Source organism: Gastrolobium bilobum, unplaced genomic scaffold (assembly GCF_033153095.1).
Source record: "Gastrolobium bilobum isolate Gb01-03AN ecotype WA unplaced genomic scaffold, APGP_CSIRO_Gbil_v1 utg871, whole genome shotgun sequence".
In the NCBI taxonomy this organism is placed as follows: domain Eukaryota; kingdom Viridiplantae; phylum Streptophyta; class Magnoliopsida; order Fabales; family Fabaceae; genus Gastrolobium; species Gastrolobium bilobum.
This window is the reverse complement of record NW_026896267.1, coordinates 39544-61547: the sequence shown is the minus strand read 5'-3', so window position 1 is coordinate 61547 and position 22004 is coordinate 39544. Positions and strand designations below refer to the sequence as shown.

Sequence of the window (22004 nt, the reverse complement as noted above, 5' to 3'; positions counted from 1 at the left end):
AATAAGTTTTTTAAGATCCATATCTCTTCTGTTCTATCAAATATACCAAATTTGGCCTGGTGTGACCTAGACAGAGTCTGTTAATTTACTTTATTAAATCTTATAATCTTGGAATAGATATATTGATTTTGGAAGTTGCAGCTTTTCCGTTTTAACTTGTAATTTGGGAACGAAATACTGTGATATGAAAGCAAGAAATGTATTAGATATCCAAGCAGAAAAATGCATGTATAAATATTACATATTAGTGACAAGTCCTAACCTTTCATCACCAAAGACAAAGTCTACACTGTGCTGATTATTAAGTAGCTTACATTATACCCAAATGAAGGGCAAAATAATGAATAGCCTATAAAAAGCATAATGCCTATGGCTTAATAACTTGCAACATTATCACATAAATGAAAATGAAATGAGAATCAAATTGAAGGAAATCAACAATGTAAACATTATGTAAGGCTACAAAATGAAGTTGTTCACTGCTTCCAACACTTGGGGCATGCTTTTGACCCCTTGTAGCAGCAGAGAATATAAAAGAGTGGAAATGAAAAATAAGAATAAAAAAAAACCATATGGTTGTGGTTGTTCTATTCTGTATCCCTAAAGCTTTCAGTAGTGAGCCACAATTTCTTCTGGATAATAAAAATAACTTCATTGCCAACCTGGTCAGAGTCAGAACTAGAATCTGCAGTTGCAACTGCTTCCCAGTGCAATGCTGTTAGGTACTTCTTTATGAAATCAATCACATGTTGTTTATCCCTTATGATTATGAAACCAGTAGGCCTAAGCATACGATCCATCTCAATTAACAGATCCTCTGGACTACACTCTTTCTTTTCTAGGTCAGAAATGACACTCCATGCATGGAGTAAATCATAAGTTCTGGGGTATGTTGAAAATGCTTCACACCTGTTAAGATATATTCTCCATTAAATACTTCCAAACTCAAAATTTAAAATCTGATTGATTCCGAGCAATACAAGGAGGAACCACTAATAAAAAGATAACAACTGAATCAATGACAGACAACAGGTTCCACCAATGAAGTAACAAATCTCAACAGCTTATTTAGTCAAATCACCAAGTTCTCTCACAATCAGTTGGGTCAAATAAGATCATCTACGCAATAATTCATATCTGCAGTTTATATATTCCTTCAATAACAAAACCACTCCCAAAGAAATCCCGACTTATGCGGGTAGGGATGAGGGAAATCTTTATATGCAACCTAACTCTTATATGTTTGCAAAGAGGCTGTTTCCTGGATACAAACTTGTGATCTCTAAGTTACCAAGGAGCAACCCCTCTTCTATTTTCTATTTGTAAATCCTTACAAAATCAGAAAAAAAAAAAAAAAAAAAAGAAGGAAGAATCCACTCAAGAAGGCTACTTGCTACTATTGATATTAATACCTAGAGATTATTTGATACACCAGCCGTGGAATTCAGTGCAAGATAATATTTAAATTCAAAATGCAATTTCATATGTAAAACCATTGGAGGCATAAATCCATTATCTTGATTGATTGAAAATAATGTTTTTCATACAATTATCTTTTAACATTGTTTGTTTAAGATTATAATTAAAGTAATTTTTCTGGTACAAAAAATACTATTCAATATCGACTAGATTATCATTAAGACAAAATTTTGTGGTATTTATCAGAATAGCAGTATAAAACAAGGCCCTTCTGTATAATGTTAAACTACACACCTAGAGTACAGAAAACAAAAACAAGAATCAAGAAATCAGATACCATCAAATGAGGCTAAAAAGGTAAAATGAATCAAAAGCATAGAAAGATATTACAGATGCAATAAAATTATATTTCAGGAAATCTAGCTTCAATACCAGTCATGGGTAGTCCCTATGAGGCCTCTGTCATATATAAGCTTAAGTGTGTTTGGTCCATCATGAGTTACAACATTCATCACCCAAACATCCTTGTCTCTAAGAGCAGCTGCAAATGAACCCATGTTTGCTTTCATATCCATCACATTCCTCAGCGTGTTTGATGTGATTTTTGGACTCAAGAGATTCCAGTAATTCTCAACTCTTCTTTGCCATAGTTCCTGTACCAAATGACAAAAATTAAGCCTATAGTCTATTTATCTAAGTGTATCTTTGTTATTATTCAATAATTTTATATGCTACAGGAACAAAAATCTAATTAAAACAGTAACAAGAGGATAAATTGCAAATTCCAATCACCGTGTCCTTTTCAAACATTTCACTTGAATAGCCGAAGTCAGCTAATCTAGGAGGAGGACTGGTCAATCTTGCAGGCCATGGAGCTAATTCACTACCCTTTGCTCTGTTGTCATCTGATAAAATCAACAAAAGTTTCAGTAGGTGAAAATTTCATACCCACAGCTCTTGTACATGGCTAAATCTCAACATAAATTGTTTTCTTAATTTATCAAAACTTGAAAAAAAAAAGGAAGAAGAAGAAGCACGGTTTAGCTGCTTGGAAAACAGGCTACAAGCACTCAAAGAAATTGCACAACTTGTACAAACAGTAGCATAAGATGGGGAAAAAAAATGAAATATTTCAAATAATAGACATTAAGGGTTCAGTTAGGAGCATTCAGCATCAGCTCAAAACAGGTCATTCATGGATGATATACTACAATAGAACAACAAGATTGACTAATGAGTATTGTAATAGCAGTCAAGAGAGGGAGAAAATATTACCACTGTTTGTCTACATGAGCCTGTAATTTATTATTATACATTAAGCATTTTATACATTGCCACAATATCATAGTTTCTTCTTTGGTCATTCTCTAGCAATAATCAGCCATATAATTCAATGTTTTTACTCTTTCCCATAATGATCATGTACCAATCAACTCACCTGGTGGCTCTTGAACATTGGATACTCCTCAATCTAATTATAGGAGATAACATGACAATTGACTTAAATGGTCACTAAGTGTTTACGAATTATGAGCAGTTATCATAATTTGATATTGCTCTAACAAGTGGTAGTTCATGGAGAGAATTTGAGCATGCAAGCAACCCTCATTTTTTACTTGTAGGAATAGCAATAATAGAAAGAGAACTCATATTTCCAGAATGAACCATAGAAACCACTGAACAAATATACAATTAGCAGATACATAAAAAAGAAATAACTAGAAGGCATAGAAATAAAATGAAAAAGCCATTAAATAACTTATAACACATGAGAAAAAGGTGACTCACGGTCAGAGTAAGGTGTTATGCAAGCTTCCATGTTCACTCCCCAAACTGCATCTGGATCATCATCAGACTGGCAAAGAGGAGGGCGAGTACCGGGTTCTCTTTCCATATAACATTCATTTGACAGAGGTTTTTGCCAGACAACAGTTTGGTCCCTCTTTACAGCAATTCTCCAACACATACGTCCCACAAGGGCACTCATTTCTCTCCATATCCTTAGATCCTCTTCATCCTGAGCATATGCTTCTGGAGATGAGTATGCAAAATAACCTCCTGGCCTAAGTAACCGGTCTAGCTCAAGGAGTAGTATTCCATCTCTTTGAAGCCAATCAATTCGACAACGGGAACAGTGTGCAAGTTCAAATGATCTACTCGGGTAAGGGAGTCTCTTAGTTCCTAAGACACCAAGATATGCAGGAATTCCTCTTTCTAGAGCAAATTGAATTTGATTTTGATGCACATCATTGGGTGCCAAGGACATTGCAATGATATCGGACTTAAGAAGATAAGCTCCAAAACTCGCAACACCACAGCCAACATCAAGCACTGTCCGCAGGTTTCCTTCATTATTAAGATTATTGTCTGAAAAGTTGAGCATCTGGCAATACAAACTGACTGTGAGATACAGACTTATCCATGAAATGAAAGTGAACGCATCAAACAACCAACACTGTCAAACATGATACTGAAAAGCCTATTAACTGATGTAAAGAAAAGGCCTGTATCTGTATCATATCAATGCATATTACATAACACAGATAGATACTTGCATAAACACACATAAAAGCTGATGATACTATCCATTGAAAAACATAATACATATATGATTTCATTCTGCTTTGTAGGGATAACCAGTAAGCCTTACCTTTGCAATTGATGCAATGTATTTATCAGCTCCATAGTGAAAATGAGTCCCTCCTCCAGGAAACACTATCTTTTGACCTTTTACAACCATCCAGTTCTGGTCAGACTTCTCATGTGCAAGGTGAGTATGTGGTATATTTGCTTTCCACACCTCATCTCTGCTCTGTGGCCACTTAATAGGAACCTGCAACACCATAGAAACAACAAATGTGTTCAGACCAATATTATAAGAGTCAGGCAGTTAGTTAGTTGGGTGGTTAGGTTGTTAGGAGTAGATAGCCCCTCAACTATATAAGGGGGATATTCTTTCTGTCATAACCATCTTTAAGGGTTGTACTGTACAATTGACTGAGAAGTCTCTCAGTGTGAAGGAGAGTGCCCCTCGAGAAGAGCTTGCTCTTGAATTATGTCCTTGTACTCTTTCCTATTAATCAATAAAGAATCTTTCTTTCTTTCATTTTCCTTCCCTTTCCATCTTCCCCTTTACCCCATTTGTGTAATTCTTACCTTATAATAATCCAGAGCGGTAACAAAATGTTTGACAATGACTAAAATGATACAAATGTATCAATGTGGATATGTTAAAGTTGACGATCACATCTAGTCTCAGCATATCTTTACCTTGTATCCTGGTGGAGGAGGAATCAAGCAATTGAACCGCCTTTCCGCAGGAGGACAATGTCTCTCGTAGTGTTCCATCAGAGAAAGATCTAGCTTCAGTCTCATTTGATAGATATGATGTCTATCTAAGCAGGGAATCAACTCTGAATGACGATCATCACAAACCTTCAAAAACAAAAAACATTGAAAATACCCTTAGATTGATGATGTTCCAAAAGTAGAGCCTCATTAGGATGATATGCATGACCTTGAACTAGATGGAGGATCAAAAGATATGTATTTAAATAACCTTTACAGTACAGGTGGTGAATATATTTCATCTGAGCCTGAGGTGCAAGAGAACCTGAATATGGTGATGAACATAATATGAAGAATTTGATTATCTTGTTTAACTTTTTCTCTTTTCACTTTGGTGATGCTATGGACGTTTACTTATATATGAAATGAAACCATGAATTTTATTTTAATTATGAAAATAAGACTCTTGTTGCTTGTATTTGATAATAATTATGTATGCAATTAAGACACTTGAAAAAGGATGTTTAAGCTTGCACAAAAACTTACTGGGTAACTCTTTGGTACAATATCATCCTCCCCATCTCCCTGCAATAAACTTGATGAAGATTCATCTTGCTTGCCATCTGCATCATCATCTGAACCCAGATATGATACCCCAAGTCTTCTCAATGATTTGCTGCCATATTCAAGTGCAGAAGAACCACTATTTTGAGAACCAAAGATGGATCCATTGTACACATATAAAAAACCAAGAAAGATTGCCACAACACAAACGGAAGCAATTAAGCGCTTCTTTTGTGATCCATCAGATCTTCCCCTCGACATTTATCAGTTGAAAGTAATACAAAACAGCATATACTTCTTCTTACTGCTCAGTTATGAACTAAAACTGATCACAGCATAGGTCTTGTTTCAGAAGCACCAAATTCACCATCCAAAACACAACTTAAACTAGCAACCCCAATATTTTAAATTAGATAGCATAATATAACTTCCTCATAAGGTTTGTAAGATATTGTTGACACACTGATTCAAAGATTAACCTGCAAGCAAGGAAGGGAACAGTATTCAGCAAAATAAATAGAGAAATCCATTACTCTTTTATCTTCTTGATTAAATCATAGAACTAGAAAGAATAAAAACAAGGAACAGATCCAAATACAGAAACCAATTCAAAACCTATTTCTTTTCTAGTATGACAAAGTTTGATGAGATGTAAGCAGGGCAAGACATTTAGCAAAGAAAGCTTGACCACAACATTGAGGGTATACAGAAAGAAATAGAAGGATGATAGCAAGCAATTGGTAACATAATCAAAAAGGCTTAGTGTACCCCAAGTTAAAGCAATCTGAGTAACATTTGGTCAAAGAAGAAACAAATGGCCAAGAACAATTTACCACAAAACTTGGAATCCAAGATTTATAAATTGATAATATTGCCTTATCTAACTGGAGTTCTAGCATGTAAAAAGAGTATAACAGAAGCTACTTTAATTTAGTCCAACAGAAAGTTACAACTCAACCCACAACATTAAACTTTTCAGTCAAATTCTATGGACTAAAACATCCCATTTGAGCAAAAAATAACAAAATTAAGAAGTGAAAGAAAGCAATGATGATCAGTATGCTAACCAACCACAAACCCATCAAGCAAATTGACACCTGACCAATGAAAATGATGGATCCAAAAGACCCCGTGTAAAGAAAAGAAAGCAGGTAATTGAATACGTGATATACAATTGAAAATTTGATTCTGAAAATCTCATTAGATTGAAATAGAATATTAGCCATAGCATTATACCAACAAAAAAAAGAAAAACATTAGCCATAGAAATAAATGAAACTCCCAGATCTGGCACAATGGAAAACAACATTAGCATTAAAAGGACTGATTCTTATTAATAATTCAACCACTACTCATTGAAACAACAACAAATCAAAGTGGAATCTAAGTACATTAAATATCAAATCACACAAACCCAGATTGCAAAATGTTCCAGATCCAACAAAAACGCAAACTTTATGCAAAATCAGCAAAGAAAGTGAAGGGAGTGAACAAGTAAAACATAGAATGACAAAAAGAATAAAAAAAAAATCTTACTGGGTTGGGATGAAATCTAAGTGGGGTGTAATAAGAGGAAGTTAAGAACTCAGATTTGGAGTGAAGAGGTTCTAAAAAGTGTAGCTATACGATATGGAAAAAAAAAACAGAAAAGAAAAGAAAAGAAAAAAAGAATAAGAAGAAAGAGAAAGAGAGGGTATCAGATCCCAGTGTTTGGTTTTGATTTTCTATTTTGGGAAGTGACACAGAGGAAGATGGGGACTATGTGTCACACTGTCCCTCCCTTGAGTTGAGGTAGTTAATTTAACATGTCCGTACCATGCTTGTGAGAAACCACCTAATCATGATTTCATTATAAAAAGATATGGAGAAGTGTTTGTCATTTTAAATGACACAAAGTTATATTATTTTAAGAGAGATACAGATACAGAAAATTTGAATTTTAAATTAAAAAAAACCATCAACTTTCTCTCTCATATAATTTTCGTTTTTCTGTGTCTATCTCTCTCCTAAAATGACATAACTTATGTCATTTTAAATGACAAATAGCAAACCCAAAAATTAAGGGTTAATCAAATAATTTTTTTTTAAAAAAATTCTGTTTTCAATGAAGTTGTCAAATTTTTTTAAACTTCATTAAGAGATAAAATAGTCACTTATTATTAAGTAAATGACCATGAAATCAAAGACAGCCTTCGCGGTCAAATCTCTTGAGTTTTTATTTGGTTAAGTTGATATATAGATTCTTATAATTTTACTAACTTTTTAAATAGGCTTTTATCATTTAAAGCCTTATAGTTAGATTATTATATTTTTATTTTCGTTTTTCATGAAGTTTTTACCATGGTCCTTTCGCCAAGGAATTGAACTGACTTTTAAGTCAGGCGAGTCCACTTTTCTTAAAATTGAGATTTTACTTAAAATTGAAATAGGAATAAAAAATTATAAAACATAAAATTGTAACGTAGCAAAATCATAAAAAAAGTGTTTAGAATATTGGTAAAATTGTTTTGATGAAAAAAATTATAAAAACATAAAATCATAGTGATAAATTAAGATTTTAACTAGCATGGGCACATCTCCTTTACCAACTGTGTCATTTCTTATGGACTTGTTTAGGAATACTTTTAGGAGAGAAAGAGAAGGAAATAGAGGGTTTTATTTATGGGAAAAATATTTTTTTCTTTTAAAAGATATAATTTTATATCATTTTAGATTCTGATTATTGATTTCTGTCAGTTAATGGTTATAATTTATTGCGAATAACTAATTAAATAATAAGTTTGACAAATAAATTATAACCGTTGATTGACGAAAATTAACGATTAGAATCTAAAATAACAAAAAGTTATATTCTTTAAAAAGACAGATATTTTTCCCTGTATTTATACCTTCCCTTGTTTTTTAGTTTAAAAAGAAAGGAGGAAGGAAATTGGGAATTTTTGTAAAATCTCAAAAACCCTTCTCACCCTTAAAATTAAAGTTCCACAGATTTGAGAATTTGAGGGAAAAAGTATTAAAAATTACTTATCTAGCATTAGCATTAAAATGTGAAAACTACATAAGTGTGAATAATTTTTTAAATATGACACTACTAGAAAAGTCCCATATGTTGACAGAATTTATATACAGAAAATATTCTGTCGAAAATAATGACAGAATTTTTGACGAAAATCATATTTCGTGAAAAAATAGAGACAAATTTTTTTTTTTGTCGAAAAAAAAGATGAAATTAAAGACAGAACAAGATTTGGTCCAATCATTTACAGAAATATTTTACGAAAATAAAATTCCATCAAAACTCTTGATAGAATCTAAATTCCATCTAAACTTTTCCATCAAAAATTTTAACATAACACATTTTCATCGGAAGTTTTCGACGAAAAACATTTTCGTGGAAAATTTTTATAGAAAATATTTACGTAAAAAATGTTGACTAAAAAAATTACGTTGAAAGTTTCAATGGAGGCATTTCCGTCAAAATTTTCAACAAAAAATATTTTCGTCAAAATTGTAGACAAAACACATTTCTATTGAAAATTTTCAATGAAAAACAGTTCCGTCAAAAAATTTGATGGAAAATATTTTCGTAAAAAATTTCGACGAAACAAATTCCTTCAAAATTCTTGATGGAATTTAAATTCCGTCCAAAGTCCCGAAGGAAATATTTCCGTCAAATTTTTTGACAAAAAATTTTCGTCCAAATTTCGACAAAATTATTTTTTCCTTTGAAAACTTTTGATGGAATTTTTTTCCGCCGAAAATATTTAAGAATCATTTTCGTCAAAACTTTTGACAGAAACTAAATTCCATCAAAAATTTCGATGGAATTATTTTCTGTCAAAATTTTTGACGAAAATTTATATCCGTCAAAATTTTGACTGATAAAAAATCTTGTCGCCTTTCGATGAAAAAAATTCCATCGAAAATGCATTTTTCGTCGTTTGAAACGTAGAAATTCCATCTAAAATATGATCATTTTTAGTAGTATGAAAAGTACATAAATAATTTTAAAAAAAAATTAAATTTTATTTTATTTGTAAAATATAGTAATTATTTTAATTTTTTAAAAATGATAAAATGGTAAAAATATCTCATTAACCTTTCATTTTTCTCCTTTACTGTTTTTTAACTCCCAAACAAATGAAGGAAATTATCTTCAATTTCCTCTCCTCTCTTTCCCTTGAATCCCCTACATTCCCTTATGCTCCGAACTCCAAACAAAGCCTGAGATTTTAGATTCTTATATTTTAAAAAAGTGTTAAAATAAATATTTATCTATTAAAGGCAAATTCAATCAATATTTGCTAAATTATAAAAGGGAAATCATTTTCTCATTCTACGTAAGAAGAATCATCTCATGCAGCAGAGACAATATCACAAGCGGGACTCACAGGAAAGATGAGAGAAAAAATAGAGATAGGATCCACCTCTATTTTATGTGTGTAGGAACTTGACTCCTCTCATGTGAAATGAGAGAAATATAACCCATTATAAAAATACAAAAATAGTATTAATTTATTACAATTTATGAGAAATTTTTATAATTATTTTTTAATGTATTTTTTTTTTAGATAAAAGTTTAGATTAGCGAAAGACATAGTCCTTGTCAGACTAAAAACACCATCAACCCCATTAAAGTTTATAATGAAATTATATATAATGGGAAATAATTTTCTTATGTTGTAGAAAAATAATTATCTTATGTTATAGAAATAAGATTGCAAGTGAGACCTATAAGTAAGAGGAGAGAGAAAAAAAGAAATGAGACCCATTCATTTTTTGTGTATGTAGAAAATTTAATTATTTCATGGCAAATGAGATAAATATAACACATATATAATTTACTAAAGAGGTAAATCTAAGAATCAAACAACGGCTAGTGTGAGTGGAAGGTTTGATCAGGTACCTCAATCTTCATTGGCTTTTTTAAAATAGAGTAAATACCATTTTTGGTCCTCAGCAAATTTCACGATGCCCGTTTTAGTCCCTAATAAATAAAAAAGCTCATTGTGGGGCTAAAACACCATTTTAAAGTTTTTGGACAAAAGAATTGCCCGGTTAAAGCTGATTGGATAAGTTTTTCCAAAGTAATGCAGTCATACATGTCACCTATGCTGACGGGACTAATCCCATCACTGATACTGACGGGACTCGTGCCACGTCAGCGCCACGTAGGCAGTCTAATTACTGTAAAGCTTCGGAAGGCCATAACTTGTGACTCGGGTATCCAAATCAGATGATTTTTTTTTATTTCACATAACTTTTCAAGATCTACGCGATGACACCTCATTTGATATATTTTATCTCCCACAAACATAGTCTTATGGATAAACACTCTTGTGATTGTGATACAATTGTTACAAATTCAAACTATGTTTGTGGGAGATAAAATATGTCAAATGAGGTATCATTGCGTAGATCTCGAAAAGTTATGTGAAATCAAAAAAAAAATCATCTGATTTGGATACCCGAGTCACAAGTTATGGTCTTCCGAAGATTTGCGGTAATTGGATTGCCTACGTGGCGCTGACGTGGCACGAGTCCCGTCAATATCAGTGACGTGACTAGTCCCGTCAGCATAGGCAACATGTTTGACTGCATTACTTTGAAAAAACTTATCCAATCAGCTTTAACCGGGCAATTCTTTTGTCCAAACTTTAAAATGGTACTTTTTTTCCATCGTGGTCCTTAAGAAATTTAAAATGGACCTATTTAGTTGAAATTGTGGTCCCTCACAAATTCAAAAAAGATCCATATTAGTCCCTAAAAGGACTAAAATGGGTTCTTTTGAATTTTTTATAAACCACGATTGGCCTTTTATTTGCTAGGGACTAAAGCGGATATCGTGAAATTTGCTGAGGACCAAAAAAGGTTCTTTTTGAATTTCTTACGGACCACGATTGGCCTTTTTATTTGCTAGGGACTAAAGCGGACATCGTGAAATTTGTTGAGGACCAAAAAAGGTATTTACTCTTTAAAATATGTTTGGAAAGAAAAGGTTCGAAAGAGAACAACGGATAAATTTTTATTTCAAATAAATATTTTATATTTTAATAATTTAAAAAATAATAAATAATCATGAAACCTTTTAATCATCTCTTATTCATTTTATAAATATTATATAATTCTCTTAATTTGAAATTAAAAAAAATTCCCTTTTTCTCTTTCTCTTTTATTTTTTTTGAAAATATTCAATCGATTCATTGTTTCACGACTAGTCCGATTAGGGGCGAGTCTAGGATTAAAGTTTTAAACACCTCTCAAAGAAGGTACCGAAGAGGATCGAACACATACTCTCTCACACACATCTACTCATCTCTTACGCACCAACTGAGCTACCACCATTTATTTTATTTTTTTTCTCTTTCTCTCTAGAACCCCTTAAAGAAAAAATAATCATTACGTATTTATGGGATTATAATTCAGAATGATATTATCGATCAATTTTATGATTTTATTTGTTTTAAATAAAAAAAATCATTCGCATTAAAGATAAATAAGGCGACGATGATGTTATTCCAACCTACTAATAAATTGTTAAAAGAGAATGTCTACCAACAAAATTGTAAAAAGAGAAAAAAGATTGTCATATTTCGTTGGGCCATTCTCATGTGTATTTCTTTTTTTTTTTTGGTAATCTATTCTCATGTGTATTTAACTACTCTTGTATTATGTATCAAAAAAAAAATTTAACTCTTGTATTTGTTATACTAATGTGACATTTAACAAAGAATTGAGCAGGATTGTTATTTTTAAATTTTTAACGTGAGTGTGACCAGTATTTAAAAGGATTTAGAATTGCAGTATGTTTCTATATCAGAAGGACTCAACCCTGAAAATTTATATGAAGTTTGGTAAAATATTAATGAAAACAAAATAATTAAGTAATTTTAAATTGTAACACATCAAACTTTACTCTCTATAATTAATTGTATAACTGCAAGGATTCACATTCATAAGCAAATACTTGGAAAAAATTTAGGGATCAGAGGACGTGTCTCTCTTTTCGAATGGGGAATTAGTCTCGTCCTTCCTCCGGTGGCGAAGTTCAATGCACCTGTTGTTCCAATAAGGAGATAGCCTTTTGGACCGTACTCTGAGGACAAGGTGACCGGAGGAGGTTGAATAGGAATACCTCCAGGTTGTACCAAAAAATATATAACTAACGTAGCACTTGTATGTTGTTCACTTTTTTTTGTGATATTCCAATCGGTTCATCGCTCTGCGACTAGTCTAACTTGGGGCAGGTCCCGGGATTAAGGCTTTAAACCCCTCCCAAAGGTGATACTGGGGAGGATCGGTGTATTCAATTAACTAATCTAAATGTTTACCTACCACGAAGAACGTGGATCAACTAATAAGGGGTTGTTCCAACTTAATCAGTGGTCTTGAATTCGAGTCCCTAAGAACGCAGTTGTATTAGACCTTGGTAAGAAGAGTTTTGCCGTCCATGTGATCCTACCTGACTCGAAACGAACTAGTGAGTAATCGATAAATCGATGGAAATAAATTAAATGAACTAGTGTCTATACAAAAGAGTAAGGTTTACCTACATTTAGGTGAATTTATTTATAGTATGAATTTTTTTATTTAATTTATATAAATCGATAATATGACTTTAGGAACATCATGGGGTTAGTTTAGGTACAATAGTGACTATATGATGTGGAGGATAGTTAGGTAAACGTGATTATATAATATGTAGATAAGCTAGATACATGGTTATATATTGGATCCATCAATTTTAGAGAATGGGCTTTGTCCAATACCAAATGAACCTCTCCATAAATAAAGGGTTAAGCTTCACATGTATGCCTCTGAAACCCTAATCTTCCTAGCTATCATTGTGTGAGCGCACACACCCTTTGACTCCCTGCCTATTGTTTGTGTATAGTGATATGTTACCGCGTGCAACTGTCTCCTCCATAGACATCCCTACCTAACAGATCTTATAGAATCTATGATCCACCAATATAAAACATTGGCATTGTTTATGAGGGAAATAAACTTTGGTTCCCTATTCTATAATGGTGAATATAAACAGCAAAATGTACAACCACCAACCACAACAGCAACCTTCGCAGTAGCAGCGGCAAAATGCACAGCAACAACAACATCATCCATGAAACCTAATATGATGGAGGCAAACCACATTGCTTATCCACATCATAAACAACTATACTCAATTCGCCAACAAGAAATTTCAAGATCTTATGGCCGACCTCCACATCAAGCATTTATATGCTTTCATGGAACACCCCAAGACTAACGGCTAAGCAGAACATAATGATTGGGCTTAGAAATGCCTAGATGGTTCTAAGGGAAACTGGGTCCGCCAACTACACTTTTCACTTTGGGGCTATAGGATGACCTCCCAATCGACCATCGGAGAGACAACCTTTCAAGTTAACCTATGACTGCGAGGCCATTACCTCTATAGAGATTGGTGAATTGTCTTGGAGAAGGATGTGACTCTCAAAGAAACAAATGACGAATCAATAAATGTTGAGCTAGACATCTTGGATGAACAACGTGAGACAGACATGATCAAGGACTTAGCCTCAAAGCAGCTCGTTGTAGCGCGATACAAAAAGAAAGTCAGACGTAGGGAGATCTCACCCTTCGTAGGGTGGACTTAGGCACTAAAAAAGCCAACGGCGGGAAGCTAGCCCCCAATTGGGAAGGCCCATGCCGAATAAAGGCTAAGATCAGCAGTGGAGCCTAAATCTTGGAGACACTGCACGAGAAGCAAATCAAGAAGACATGGAACATAGACAAGCTTAAGAAGTACTACAGTTAGGCTGCACCCCACATCATTACTTTAATTTTATTCTTATTTTTAATGTAGCCATTTTTCACTTTCTATCTTTAATTAAGTAAGCAGTCGTTATTCAGCTCGAACATGTGCAGTTGCAACGTGAATAAAGGGTCATTATAGCAACCCACATTGTCTAGTCATGTGTTCAAGAGATCAAGTCAAGATTATAAGGAAATCAAGTTGTGTTCAAGGAAATTGTGACAAGTTATGACAAATAATGATCAAATAATCATGGAATTGAGATAATAAGTGTAACACCCTGTTACCGGACTGGTGTGTTAACAGATTATGATATTAAGTGCAGTTACAATCACAACAGTTTATTTAAAAATACGGAAAAACTTTTTCTTTTTATTATATATGTGATTTAAACAACCGGATTACGCAATATATTAAACTATGATCGCAACTGAAATGTAAACACGAAAGTAATATTCTAAATGCCTAATTATCATATAACACTTATTTTAAGTTGCTAAGAGATTCCTATAAACCAACATAGCACAAAACTCATTTTTCTAAATTTATCAAAACAGAGTATGCTTCGGTTTTCTTAAAACTGAGCATGATTTACTCATCAATAAATTTCCATCTTTTATTATGTTAAACTAGACTCTTTCACCTTTCCAACAAGGTATCAAACGCCTCATTTGAAGTTCTCTAGCTCCGGTTATAACCGTTTGAAGTTAGAGAAGCAAAGCTGCCAACTAACTCCAAATAGGGCACTTGACATCCCTCACAGTTTATGCTATTCTCAATGTTTTACTCAACCAAATTCTCTCAAAGTTTTATAAAAAATATTAGATACCTAGATCTTCAATTTTATATATCATAAGCCCGATTTGAGTGATAAATGAGAGAGATATCATTTTTGGAAGTTGCAACCTAAAGCAACCTCATCATAGCCCTACACTTGGCAGTCTTTACTATTTTCGACCTATAGGATGCTACACAATTCTAAATGGAACCAAATTTTGGGATAGTATATCTGACATTCTAAGCTTTAAAATGAGGTATGTCACGCCTTATTTGGACATCTGTGGAGGGAGATATGGTCTAGTCCAAAAACTGATTTTTTTCTTAAAAATTTTGACGGCATCTCCTTTGATTTATTAACTAATCCCATTTACTCAAAGTGTGTTCTAATCCTCCAAATTGTACCTAATAGACCAAAGGTGGCACACAAGGTTCAACATACCTTGGTGCTCTTACAACCCACAACAACATTTGCTCAATTCCTTATTAAATCCACAATTATCATCCAACACTTAATCCTTATACAATTTTTAACTATTTCAATCACATGATCCATTTACATGCATTTATCAATTTGAACAACATCATAACCTAAAATAGGTCTATTTCCCTTCCATCACATACATTGACAAATAATTACACAATATCCTTGAGACATCAATTAAATTTACATCCACAAACAAATATAACTATTACATCATAATGTTCAAAATAATAAGAATTACATAACCACTAGACTTAGCTTCAAAATGCTACATGAACAAACACTAGGCATAGTATACATCACTCATGCAATACTACATGTTCATGCACTAAGTCTAGAATGCTAAATGAATCCTAAAATGCAAAAATGTAAACTATCATAGTGCACTCCAATAGCTCTACTCCACATCAAATAGTGGGCCTCTTGCCCAATACTCTTGCACCACTACATGAACCTGAAACATAGTCCCATAACACGGGGTGAGATATACGAATATATCTTAGTAACCCAAAGGTTCTGAAGGATCACTTAACTCAATGGCTCACTCAGATGTACAATGACAAAAATACAGATATAAATAGAGCATGCAAAACAACACGGCACGACGGCCTACGACATACAACATATGACAATCTCAATCGGGTCCTCATCCAAGAATATATCCCCGGGATATAAATCAAGGCACCCACAACTATAACTCCTGAGACATTCCTAGCGTGCTCCTCAACGGATAACAACTCTATGGCCCCCGGCCAACTGAAACTCCCTACGGAGGCCCCTCTAATGGAAGTCCCCTACGACAAATATGATAGTATATCTACTGCCAGAGATATGGTATAAACACATATATACCACACAAAATCCACAGTGCATGATCGTATTATAGCACATATTATTACATTCACAACTTCCAACCACTATCCCAATAGGCATGGTGGAGCACACATGGAGATTAACCTCAGTACCAAGGGATTACCTCTTTGAAGCTCCCAAGTTAGGTAGATTCAATCACAAGTTACCTCAAGCTCAACTTTCAAAAGAAATGCCTACAACAAACGGTCATTTCAATAATTACTATGTGCAAAATGATAACTCAATTAGTTATCCACACAATCATACAACCAAGTAAGTAGTTACTTACCAAAATTATTTTGGTCAAGGACCAAAGACAATCCACAAACTCCAAGCTTCAATCCTCTATGATTGTGTCCGAGGGAGACAACATACAATGATCACACGCACATGATCATCAATCAACTTGTCCAACAAGTCATAATTTAAAACAACATAATACACCCCATGTAAGAACATGCACCGTTAAATTAGGAATTTAAATAACTGGATTATGAATTTAAGAAATAATTCCATAATTTACCTTGGATAAATATAGAAAGATTAGAATAATTATTGAGAAGGAAAATTAATGCATAAATCGTTGTTCTGATGAAAATTACATATATCGATTCCGTTTCACGCTATAAGTGCGTACTGATGAAGTATCCCGAAAAATTATAATAAGTATACGAATAGTCCTAGAACAATATCTAGGTTAAGAATACCAAGTTTGGAGTCATAATAATGAGTTTTGATGTCAGAACTAATACCGACTGCGTATAAAATGCGTACCGGCAAAGTGCTGCAAAAATTATAATAAAAATATAAAAATCTTAGAAAAATGGCTAGGTTCATAATATGAAGTTTGAGATTAAAATGATTAGTGGAGCTATTAGAACTAATACCGGCGGATTAATTAAGTGAACCTATAAATACTGAAGGACACAAAACCCTAGGTCAGATTCTAATATTCCTACGTGAGTTTTCTGGTGCTCTTGACTGCTGCCACATTTCCTCCACCACCTCATTGTCTTCCTCTCCATAGAAATCCCTCGAGAGACCACTTTTCTCATTGATTATTCCCCCTCAATCTGGTAAACACCTAGTAGTATCCCTTGGGTGGGAGAAAGACTCTTGCTTTCTGTATGGTAGTTGTTGTGTGGGGTGGGGCTGAGTTCTTGGGTTTGTATTGTGGGAGCCATTTTCATGTCATTTAAGGCTTCAAGAATCCATCTTTTGATGTAAAGGGCCAAGCTTGAGGAGCATTTTCATGGTCTCACATTTGTTGCACAATGGAGTGAGATATAAATCACCAAGTCACTTCCTTTTCTGTTTTCACAAGCCTTGAGGTAAACCATGATCACCTTCTTTGAAATTTCATGATTTTAGCTTGTGGGATTCTTTAAAAAGGGAAACTTTGATCGTTTAAGTTAAGGGTCATTAATATATGTCTAATAAGTGGTAAGAAACTTCTGTTTTTGGAGACATTGGACTCAAAATCGTGGGAAGACCCTTAAAATGGAGATTATGCAGAAACTGCACGAGTTTCTACATTCTGTCTGATAAGTATTTGAATACTTTTCGTGGAGTATTCGGATACTCATCAGGAGGTATTCGAATACTCGTCGAGGAGTATTTGGATACTTTTCTGGGAATGGAAGTATTCGGATACCTTAGTAGAAGTATTGAGATACTTGTGGTATTCGAATACTTATCGGGGAGTATTCAGATACTGTAGTCAAAGTATTCAGATACTTTAGTGAAAGTATTGGGATACTTTATGGGAACATGAAGTATTCGAATATTTATCGAGGAGTATTTGAATACTTCGGGTAGTATGAGCCTAAAATCACTTAAAACAAGTTGGGAAGTCTTAAACACTATGTAGGACGTTAATGAAACTTTGGGCTATGAATATTAATGATATTTCTAGTATGAACAGATCGTGACCTTGTTGTTTGGTGACCCGGAGTTTTAGCTTGAGGTTGCTAGCTTGACAGGTAAGCTTCTGATCCTCGAATTAATCTGTTGTTTGTTCCACGGACCTCCATGGGAGGGTGGTTTATATGCATGGTATGCTTTTATGAAAATGAGATATGCATGGATATATGCCTGAGATATGTTGATATACCTATTGATGTAATGTATGGATGTGAAGTTGATTACTTACATTATCAGGCTGCGACCCTGGTGTGTAAGGCATAAGGCTGCGACCCTTATGTTTAGATAGGTCGCAGATGTGCATAAACCTTATCTTGTTCCTTGGCCAGTTGAACCACACTTGCATACATCACATGAGATATGAGTTGAATTACTTGGCTCGTTGAGCATTCATATGTATATTGTTATGATTATACTACTGAACATGAACATGCATTGTATTAGCTTTTTGAACTTATTATATACTTATAAGTGAGATTGGGACGGAAGAGTCCTTGAGGACCTCTTGTCTTACTGAGATTTCTTGTTAGAAATCTCACCCCGTGTTGGGGCACATTTTCAGGTACAGGTACCTCTGAGGTTGAGACCTCTGGCGGCAGGAGGCCGGAGTTGAGCTGATTTATACATGCTGCTTTATTGCCATGATTGGTTTATTATCATGCTTTGTTATTCGATGGCTTTTGTATTTAAGACATGTCATTGTTATGTTGTAATATTTGGTGAGCATGGGAGTTATCCATGCCACATTGGTATAAGTTACATTTATCTCAGACTTGTGTTGTACTATGTATCAGGATGTTGTCCGGTCTACGTGTTGTAGTTCCGTGATTTGATAATTATGTCATGAGGTTATTCATTTAGTTATTTATTGCAGTTTACATACAGGCGTTATTTTGAGAAGAATAAGTGAATCGATTGGGTTAATTAATATGTTCATAATTAGAAAAGAAAAAGTTAGCTTTCACATTTATTTAGTTGCACTATTACCATATGTATGTTTAATACACAAGGTGCACACAGGGTGTTACACCTCACATATTCATGATTCGGCCATCAAGGCCTTAAAACCCAAATCTTGTTGTTAATTTTATTCAACCATCATTATAGTTTCCATAGACACCTACAACACCATATCAACCCACAATTACATTAAATCCTAACTTAGCATAATTTTTTCACATATCACCTTATATGCCCGAATGTAGAGCATCCAAGGGGCTAGGAATTTCCCTTGCATTTCCAAGGTTCAAGGTTCATACTTAGGTCCACATTAGTTGATTCAAACACTCACCACATCAACTCATCAAGTTAAAACACAATTTTGCACAATTTCCCTCAAAAAGCCCTATATGGCTGTACCTACACAATCCAAATGCAAGGGATTTTTCTCTCAATCCACATGCATTAAACTCTCATACAACTTACTATGAATGATTCAAACCACCAACAACTCATTTACACAATTTCTCAACAACTTATTTTCAAGAAGCTATGTTCATCCATGAAAATTTTTCTAAGTTAAACAATTCCAAATGCCTTAAAATTTTATTGGATTTCCTTACTCAAGACATCATTCTAAGCAATTAATTCCAAAGAGACACTATCATTACATGCCTCCAACTACCACAACCAACTCACACATGTTCAAATTTTATACCTATTTTCAAATCATCAACAAATCTCAATGGGATTGGGAATACTTATCACAAATGAACTCCCAAGCTCCCTAGGAATGGTATTCAAGCATTCATCCAAGCCAAACAACTACAAACACTCAAGAACACCTCAAATTTTGTGGCTTTCTCATTCCATGATCTCCTCACACAATGGTACCCACTTGAAAATAAGGGTAGCAATGCGTTCCTCTCAAGATTTTACTCAAGTTTGACTTTGAAATCAGTCATTTTGGTGGCCTAGAACTCAAGTTACGGTTGTTTGAATTTTTTGAGCTTTTCTTTTTCACCAACAATGAAGGGCTGCATTTTGAGCTTGAGGGAGGGAGAAAGATGACCTGGAAATCAGATATTGCACATGTGTTATAAGTCTCTTAAGTGGGATGGGTCTCACATGTGTAGTTTCTCACTTAAACCTACTCATTTAACACACTAATTGTAACATCCCGTGTTAACTCGGTTTGTTAACATGTCATCGTATTAAGCCACGCTTAATTGAAAATGCGGAATATTCTTTTTCTTTTCAATTATGATGTCATTATCCTTACCAAGTTGAATTACTTAATTCATTTCCAAAACATTGCCTGTATGTAAATGCAAAAGGCAAACATCTATACTGAATAACCTCATAACATAATTACGATCATTAACTGAGTCTCTAATCACGACACTACAACACGTAAGCCAGACAGCCCTAATAGTTTATACAACCCAAAGCTAATCAACCACATAATCCAATGTGGCATGAACAATCCCCATGCTCACCAAATAAGGCAACAAGGCCCAACAACAGTCTCAACAATAACAACATAATCATAAAGATAACATAACAGTATCCAGCATATAATCATAACAGCAAACATCTAACTCAGCTCCGACCTTCTGCCGCTAGAGGTCTCAACCCCCGCATTACCTGAACCTGAAATATGTGCCCCAAATGTGGGGTGAGATCTCTAAAAAGAAATCTCAGTAAGACAAGGGGTCCTCAAGGATCTTCCACCCCAAGCTCACTTACCTATGCAATCAGTTCTAAAGCAGTTTACACAATATATATAAGTTCCAAAGTCAGTGTAATGCACAGATAACCATGTCATGTGTGCCAATATAATCTACTGGCCAGAGAAATGCAGGATATACGTCTATCTCCTACAAATAGTGCAAGACGCTAATTGCATCCACCCCAGTCTCACCATTTTGTATGTCGCTATATACTCAGGCTTACCGTCAAATTGGAACAACACATGCATATTATAAGGCCCTTACACATAACAGTTCAAAAGCATTCCAATCATCAAAGCATGAAAACACATCATGCATATAAACCATTCCCCCATGGGGTATGGTGGAACCAACAATGGCTAAACCAAGGACACGAAAGCTTACCTTGCAAGCTAACTATCCAAGCCAAGAGTCCACACAAGCTCAAAGCCCACAAATAGCTCAAGCACAATCTGTTTTAGACCAGCAATCATATCAACATTCATCATCTAATAATTCAAGACACAACAACAACATTTTCTTCTTTGTTTCATGTCTTTAGGCTTCTCACAAAGCCATAAGCCCTTAATATTAATGGTTCTGACTTAATTAAATTATTGCAGAGGTTCATACAATCATTTAAGGGTCCAGAAACCCAACCCACGCTTCTGTTTGGGTAAAATAGCTCAAAACATGATTTTCCCAGAATATCCCGATATTTCTCGGGGACATATCCGGATATCCATATCCAGATATTTCCAGACCACATATCCGGATATCCATATCCGGATATTCACAAACCCAATATCCAGATATTTCTAGACCGAATATCCGGATATCAATATTCGGATATTTCCAAAAACTACGTCGTTTTAATTAATGAAGGATGCTTTTGTAATTTTAGATTAATTAATGAAGGGTGTTTATGTAATTCTGTTTATTTTTTTATCATATACATTTTACTGAAACACCCTTTATTAATTCACCTAAAATTACAGAAACACCCTTCATTAATCAAAACGACGTAATTTTTGGGTAGTTGTAGATAACGTTATCTAAAGTAGCTGTTGAAATGTTTACCCCTATATATATATATATATATATATATATATATATATATATATATATATAGGCTTATCGTTTTTCAAGCTGCTTGAGATAATTTTATCTCCGACTACTAAATCATAACCGTACAAAGATGGATCAATGATGATAAAGGAAGAGAGAGAAAAGGGAATCATAATCATTC

At 34.0% G+C, this 22004-nt stretch overlaps 1 protein-coding gene across 1 annotated transcript; it reads right to left on the bottom strand.

The window, feature by feature from the left end:
- Positions 1-302: 302 nt before the first annotated feature.
- Positions 303-6973, bottom strand: LOC133298521 (probable methyltransferase PMT8). The gene is made up of 8 exons (XM_061497823.1): positions 6808-6973; positions 5254-5750; positions 4690-4854; positions 4070-4252; positions 3208-3802; positions 2212-2324; positions 1852-2072; positions 303-909 (listed from the first exon to the last, which is right to left on the bottom strand). The coding sequence occupies exons 2-8, from the start codon at positions 5530-5532 to the stop codon at positions 588-590; spliced, it is 1878 nt and encodes a 625-aa protein (XP_061353807.1). The 5' UTR covers positions 5533-5750; positions 6808-6973; the 3' UTR covers positions 303-587.
- Positions 6974-22004: the final 15031 nt, after the last annotated feature.